The following is an 8,045-nucleotide window of genomic DNA, read 5'->3' on the forward strand; positions in this document are numbered from 1 at the left end:
GTTCACGGCACATTAAGAGAGCGTGTGTGTACCAAGCACGGACATTCAGCTGCCCCGGCAATTAACACAGCCTTTCGTTGAGCGCTGCTCATTTATGTGGCTGCACTTGGACACAAAGGACATTTCTTACTGCCCTCAGACAATGCACCTTTATATTAAACTAAAAAGCAGACCCAGTTCGGAGCAATACTTCAGAAATCCGGCTGACAAATGTACCGCTTGTGCCAGCACCTTTCTCAACGCTCAGCGTCTAGCAAGAATGTAACCACTTTGCACAATATAAAGAGTTTGGGGGGAGGAGACGGGGGTGTTGTACCCAAAGGCAACCGTGGTACAGTAGGTCTCAAGGAAGTCATACAAAAAGTGTGATGTTACAGTCTAAAGTGTCTCGCTGTATGAGCGTACATTTCAACACCGGGAGTAGTGTGTAGACACAATTGTGCTGTAACACCCACTCCGCTGCAAGCCTGGGCTGACTGACAGAACCTATGAAAACTAGACATGACAAATAAACTCATTTCGAAAAAAACAGCGAGCCTAACTTCCTCACATGGGTTGAGTGAAGTGAACCAAAAGCGTCTTGGTTCGAATGAGAAGGAGCTGCTGTCAAAATACACCCGAAGTCCCACTCTCGCTTGGACATTTAAAGGCGCAGGGAGGTGTTTTGGTTGTTTTTTGCACATGCTCGATGAGAACCTTTTGAACTGTGTTTTAACAAAGCTACGGGTCGGTGAGCAAGGGAGTTCCATTATTGGGAAGGCCGCTGCCTCCATGCCACCGGCGAAGCATTGCGACAGGCTCCTGCTGGCCTCCAGTCAGGCAGAGCTCTCAGGACAGCCTGGTTGTTAGCGTGCCCCGGGGTGCTCCTGACAGCCACAGCAAACTCAACCCATCTGCATTTAACGCTAAGGCCAATTAGCAAGAACTTACTGACGTCGGGTACAAGGAATTCTACAGCTGGATCAAAAAAATAAAAAAAAATAAAGGACTAAAGTATCTGAACAGCAATTAAACAAGTCTAGTACTCCTAAACCGTTATGTCTTCAAGCAGACACTACTACACGCTTGCAAGAGGGAAAACTAATTAAATTAAACTGATGACACATCCAAAAGGAAACAATCCGAACGTAGTTCCACGTAACGCCCAAACAGATGTATGAAAAGGCCTAGACAGTGAAACAAGCTATTACAGCATAAAGGAGGCAGGCTCATGTTTCACTTCAGGGGAGACACAGTTTTGTTCAGGGCATGATGGGAGGTCGACATTGTTGAGCCTCTGGACTAACCACAAAGTATGCATACATCTTGCACTTTTCAAATTTCATAGAAATCCACAAACACGGAGTGCAAAATTTGTTTTAATGTGAATCTGATCAGATGGTACTGTACAACAGATTATAATCTGCACTCAAGACGAATTTCAACGCACCCAAATCAACAGTTGATGCAAAAATACCCACATGTCCATATTTATGCGTGCACATTGCAAACTGCCCCCTCCTAGGCCCACCGAGAATCTCTCGTAGACAAGGAGAGCAGCCAGTGAAACCTCCTAGACTTTAAGTCCTAGTTTGATCATCTCACATTTGGAATCCCATAAAATTTATAAAGCGCTGCATCACAACAACTCAAGAACAAAGTCTAATTTAGAATAGAGACGACTAGGGAAAAAAGAACACATTTCATAAGTACTAGATGGAAATATATAGTTCCAACTGGAGCAATGTTTGTTGTGTGGTTAGAACGTTAAGGTACAGGAATGCATTGTTTTTCTCAAAAGCACCTTTACAGATATAGCATCACTTCACAATTCTTCTGAGCAGCTACCTCGTAAAATCCGTACACAATGGAATAAATACATGGTCTTGTAAGCACTAGCCACTAAGATCGGAACATCAGCAAAGGGTCGTCCCTCAAACAGCAGCAGAGTAGAAACACAAGACACTTAAAAGATTTAACCAGACAGAGTCAACAAGTCCGGACACCTCGGTCACTGTCCGAAAGGACGACTTAGACATTGTTCAAACCCCTTTGTTAAGAGATCTCTTGTTATTATACAGACAGATATTCAGGAATTACAATTATACAGAAAAAGCGACAGCAGTTTTTAAAATACGTTTCATGGTGTGCACAAACATAACCAAGTGCTTTCTAGAGGACTTCACTGACGGAAATGATGTAAAGCTAAACCAGTTCAATCTATGAGCAGAAAGAATGAATGGATTCATGGCTAGTCTGGATTACCACATACCTAGGTACTATAGAAACAAAACATGTCAGACCCCATTCACACTGCTCCATCTTTAAACAGAAAGCACAGAACCTTAGAGGAGATTTAGCAATACCGTAATGGGAATTCCATTTGAACACAAGGTAAGAGCACAGGTTGCTATGAAGAGGCTAGCAGTAACTTCTACTAAGGTCCGCAGGCTCCATTATATCAGCAGCAGGCGCTACATAGCAGCAATTTCCCAAAACGAGTGCTGTGTGACAAACCTGTACAGAATGTCTGAATAAAACTAGAAATCACTCTAGCCATTTCCACGAAGGCACATTTGATTGCGCTCAACTTCAGCATAGATTAAGGATACTGAAGACACACTGAAAAGTGAGTTTGGCAGTGGTGCAAATGGAAACTTGCGGTAACACCTCCATCAAAATGACATTCAACAGAGAACCACATTCATTAACTATTAACGTCAACAGCAGGCAGAAGGTTGCCAAAAACTTCATAATCCTACCATATTTTAAGTATTGTATAGGCAATAGAACAAATAAGAAAAAAACTGGAACCAGTTGGGTACTAATCTATAGTGTGCAATATGCTCCGAAATGCAATAAAAATACAACACCAACTTCTATAGTTTGACGTGCCATGCACATGCCAGTTATAACTCAGTAGTGATCTAATTCACCCTCTGACCCAATTGGGCCTACTGTATTTTCTACTTTGCCCACACAAGTGGATACTTCGGCGAGAAAGCTGGGAAGGGAATCAATAATGAAAGTCCCTACCAAGAGCATTTTACGTGCCATACAGTCAGACCCAGTTACTTCAAAACCAATTTAAGCTGCCATCTTAATTTAACCGACCCCCCCCCCCCTCCCGCACCCAACCCATCACCAAATCAGAGTTTATTCATGCACTGCCCTTCCTTCAAAACCCATGTTTCCTTTGCTGGGGGGTAGGGGGGGGAAATCAAACGCACTTTAAAACATGGTCAGAGTACAAAATTGATGCTTCTATAGAACATTACTTTTTCAAATGAACGCGTCAAGAATCTGCACAGATTCACAATTACTCATGCTGTGTGCTAACATTTATAAAAAGGTATGTATTTAATTTGTACGGCCATGGCACAGCAGCGAAAAGAAGGTATGAAACTGTTTTAGCACGTACATAGGTCTGCATTATCAACCATAGCTGCTGCTCATGACATTTTCCACTAGTACAAAGCACTAGCCAGAAAAGTAATCAAATAAATTCCATTTCAGTACACAAATGCACTGCAGATACCAGTGTGTTCTGCGTGGAGAAGGCGCTGCATACTGTTATCAAGTACCCTTAACACAAAGTATTTATTATTCTAGAAGGTGGAACATGGGCAAAACGTACATGAGGAAACTAGTACAGCTAATGAACAGTACAGGAGATGCATACACGGTTCAACTCCCTTCCCGTGAATAGCAAGGAAGGGAATAAATTATGTACCAAAAAAGCATGTCTCCCTCTGCCACAGATTTGATCAAATTCTAGGGGGTTGACATATGTTGCTGTCAGATTCAGGCACACAAACTGCATGGGACTAGAACTGCGTCTTATTAGGCGAGGCCCATGCCCACATCCTTTCAGTACCATTTTTGATATGACACTATGGCTTTTACATCTGTTCAATGCAAATCATATCCATAAACACACTTGTTTCGCCAAAGCACACTACAGCTAGATTCCAAGGTAAGCATCACATGCGAAACAAAGCCCAAATTGGGTGCAAAATCCAAAAGCTTCACCTCAGGTAGGTGTGTGACGGCCAACAATCCTCTATAAAAAAAAAAAGAGCGGAAGCACACAAAGAGCATAACAGTGCACGGCTCGGAGACAATCCCAAACATTTCACAGAACAAACAATGGCAGGAAAGGCAGTGTATCCCACGCTCCGGAAAGACCCCCTTCCTGTCCGTTTGCAGCGGTTTGCTTAAAGCCAATCTGACTTCCTGCTCACTATATTGTACATCTCGAAAGGAGCTACAGAGGGTTACAAATATATTATTTAAGGGAAAGTAATATCCACAAACAAGGAGGGACAAACAGTCGGCCTGGTTACAATGTCTGGGGTTTGTAATGTAACTATAATCGTAATGAACAACTCGAGACTGTTCTGGATTAAAACAAAAGAATACAATTCAGATTTAAATTGACCGAGTGCGTTCGGGTGTCGTGCATCTCTGTAAACATAAGGTAGCCCTTTTCTAAATGTAAATGGGGCTGTAAGGGGCCTACTTTTTATCTAGAGAGGTCTGGGGGCATAAAGGCGCGTTCTGTTTACTCGACCACCAATATACAAATACACCCTGTAAGGGTACACCACATAGTGCATCGAGGAGCACAGCAAATCTAGAAGCAGCTAAACTACCCATGCAGAAATCTATGGGCGTTGTTCAAATTGGTTCCTTGATGTAAGAAAAAAAGTGTATAAAATTCACTTCACAAGACTACAACTGAATATTAAGACTCATGAGCCTCTTGCACTTTATCAGAACCAGGGCATGCCGTTTATCAACAATGGCAGTGGAGACAAGAGTAAACGATAAATCTGACAGATGGCTTTTACATGACAGAAACCGACTGACTACGGATAAAGGTCTCTAGAGCTACAAGAGGCTACGAATGAAGTTGTTTACTTGTATGGGAGGTACATTTTGCCCACAAGACGACGACTTGAAAGAGTGGCAGCACTCGTTTGTACACGAGAAAAGACCAAGCTCTTTTCCCAGATGGCAAAGCACTGGGAGGGCGAGAACATACAAGAAGTTGCAGATTTCTGGGCTTATATGAAAGCTTCGTGGGCTGAGGTGTAAAAGACAGCTGGGAGCTCACACAGGGCTGTCGGGCGCCCCTTAGTGTCCAGCTCAAGCTCCGAGAAAGTGTAGCAGACGCTCCCAGGAGCAGCATTTTTTCCACATTCCATAAAGTTTTGTGTCTCCCCAGAGCTCCGCCCAGCGCCAAGAGAAACGGGAGGCAGAGAGGGGCAGGCAGCAGCTGAGGCCTAGGAGGGGCGGGGGAACTTTCCCTCCACCGACAAGTTTTCCAGAATGTGACAGGGGGGGGGGGGTCATTATTATGGGACACCGGTCACAAGGGGGTAAACAGGCATTTAAAGAGAGCAATTAAATGCAGGACACTGAATAATGTGGAGTCTAGACATGCTAAGAACCATTTCTTAGAGGGGTTGTAGGTCTCGCCGCCTGTCCCGTGGAAAGACAGCCTAACTTGCTCGTCAGTGGCCAGTGACTGACAAAATGGTTCCTCTTTCGCACTCCGAGTACAGCACCATCAATGAGTGCGTAGGGTTCCGGCCGCCACCCAGGCATTCCACTGACCCCCGTTTACCGACAGCCTTTGGTGCATGTTTACTTTTAACCTTTCTGTTCTCGGGAATGTCTCCGCCTCCTTTAGACGAGCTTAGTAGCCCCTGATCCCTGCAAGAGGAAGGGTGCCTTGTTTATAAAACAAAAATGGCCATTTTCGGTGGCCTGGCTTCCCTGAGCAGCCGGCGGCCGTATACACACAGTAGGTCCGCAGGGCGTGAGACGGAGGTTTTGAGGTCCGTGCTTCTATGAAGAATGAAAACACTGCACCCTAAAATTCCACAGCCCCAGACAACAAGGCAGAGGGAGGAAATGAGAGAAGCCAGCATGTTATCTACCGATTTCCGTGTTAAAGAATAAGGCTGGTGCCTTGGCAGCATTGTTTTGAGGCACTGTCCGTTAACGCACTTGGCTGTTTTTTTTGTGGGGGGGTCTCGCCGTTACCAAGAGCATATCACCCATAACCAGAATGAGGACGCTGTATGGATGTTGGAAAAGTGTAAACAAAGGAGGCGATGATGCTGCACACAGGAGAACACAGTTTGTAAACCTTCGGGGGGGGGGGGGGGGGGGGGTGATCGTTATTTACTTTTCTCGACCTCGGTTCACTCAAAAGATTTTAAAGACCACGTCGGTAAATCAAAGAAAGCATACCAAGCTCCCCGATGCCATGCTACGGGGTAGGAACTGCTAGTGTCGTGAAATAAAACAACCACCAACAAGGGAGAAGATTAAAAGTCAACGGTAGTTAGCGACTGTGAAAGCTGGAAAGGAGTGAAACTGGACATGGTAGGAGTACCTTCTGGGATCATGTGGTCGATACAAAGAATAAAGAAAAGGAAAACAAGCTCTTAAAATAAACATTACATTGAAAGTGGAGGCAAAACAAGAAAGCGAATAAGTTGTAGGCAATTAAAAATAGTCATGTGAAGGTGATCAGTGTCACTAGAGAAGGGCACGCGCTCTTAGAAGGAGAAATCAGATAAAGCAAGTTACAGCAAGGCTGTGAGCGCCCGAGGGGGAGGGGTCCCGGCTGCCTCTGTAGCCACATTCCTGGGCATCCAGCCCTTGCCCGAGGCTCCCCTGGCACTGGCGCGCCGGGGGCTTCTCCTGCTCCCTCCACCGAGGGATAGACAGACAGACGGACACACTCACACCAGGGACCCGCTCCCCGGGCCGTACCTTCGTCCAGCAGCCGCTCCAGGTGGTTGAAGATCCCGCAGAAGTTGGGCAGGCTACTCATGAGCTTCTTGTCGTTCATCAGCTGCATCAGATAGTCCGGCGTCGGCTTCGGCTTCTCCTTCGTTTCCATTTCCCCCACCATATTCCAGGCCAAAAAGGGAAAAACAAAAAAAACACTTATAACACAAGCTGCCCAAATACACAGGAAGGGGGAGAGGAAGGAAACAGGGGAAAGTGGGGAAGGTGGGGATAAAAAAATATAGTGTGGAGGAAAATATATGTATACAAAATAAATGCAAAGCACGGGTGTCAGGACGAAGGAAAAAAAACTTTAAGGACAAAAATCCCAGGCACCCCTGGCTGGGGCGGGAGCGGGGTCTATCTCGCGGGGCGGGGGTGAACGGCGATCAGCTCCTCCTCACCGGGAAAAATAGAGAGTACATCGATTGCAGCCCCGGGGTCTGCGTGGTGCCGGTTGTGTGGGGCCCCGGCGTGAGAAAGGCGGCTGCGGGGTGCGGAGCCCGGTCCGGCGGCGGCTCCTCTCGCGGACGGCTCACGGTCCCCCTCCTGCCCGGCGCTCCCTGGTTCTCAGTGCGCGGTTCCGGCGAGTCTGGGAGTCCGCGGGGCTAAGTGATTACAGGCTGCGGTTGTACGTTGTCTCCTGACCGGGGTGCTGCTGTTGCTGCTGCGGGTGTCGCTGCTCGGTGTGCGCGGACTTGGCTTCACTGGAAGCGGCGAGGGATCCGAGGGAGGCGGAGGAGGAGGCGGCCGTTAATCAGAGAGGAAGGGGGAGGACAGAGCCGCCCCTTCTCTCGCCACCTCCCTTTTCCCCTCCCTCTTTCTCTCCTCGCTCCCCTCCCCTTTTTTCTCCCCTTTTCCTTCCCCTTAAGCGGCTCTAAATCACTCCCTGTCCTGGCACGAGGTGAGGGGACCGGTCCGTGGGGGAGGGAGGTGACGTATGTCAATACTTTTTGGCTAATTTGATTTCCTCGGGATCCAGACGGGCACGGAGTGGCATGTAAATAGTGATTCTGAGGAACACGGGGGTGGTGTCTGTACTTTGTGCTGTTTCTGTCCATATGTGGCTCCCACACGTGCTACTATTAACCGTCAGTGTCACACTAAAGAAGCCGCAGATAGGTCTGCCAACGGTTGGGGTGCCACGAGGTTTCCCTCGCGACTCCGTGCTGTCTCGAGGACACACCAGAATGCGCCGCTACCAGGTCTCTGACTCGTACGCGCGCACGTCTGCTTGCGCTCTTCCTTCCTTTACC

The 8,045-nt window shown here is 47.0% G+C and overlaps 1 protein-coding gene across 11 annotated transcripts in view; it reads right to left on the bottom strand.

Moving 5' to 3' along the window:
• Positions 1-7,530, bottom strand: part of QKI (QKI, KH domain containing RNA binding) — a 276,830-nt gene extending 269,300 nt beyond the window's left edge. For 5 of the 11 annotated variants that reach the window (XR_015296650.1, XR_015296651.1, XM_086927299.1 and 2 more), the window contains exons 1-2: positions 7,193-7,528; positions 6,772-6,921 (exon numbers count right to left, since the gene is read on the bottom strand). Coding sequence is in view for 9 of the 11 variants with exons in the window: in XM_086927299.1 (XP_086783425.1) it covers positions 6,772-6,921; positions 7,193-7,214 (172 nt within the window). In the remaining 2 variants the exon portion in view is untranslated. Of the gene's footprint in view, positions 1-6,771; positions 6,922-7,192 lie in introns of all 11 variants that reach the window. The other 6 variants (XM_086927301.1, XM_086927297.1, XM_086927304.1 and 3 more) reach the window with 4 other exon arrangements.
• Positions 7,531-8,045: the final 515 nt, after the last annotated feature.

The sequence above is a fragment of the Lissotriton vulgaris genome, chromosome 6, assembly GCF_964263255.1.
Source record: "Lissotriton vulgaris chromosome 6, aLisVul1.2, whole genome shotgun sequence".
Taxonomy (NCBI): domain Eukaryota; kingdom Metazoa; phylum Chordata; class Amphibia; order Caudata; family Salamandridae; genus Lissotriton; species Lissotriton vulgaris.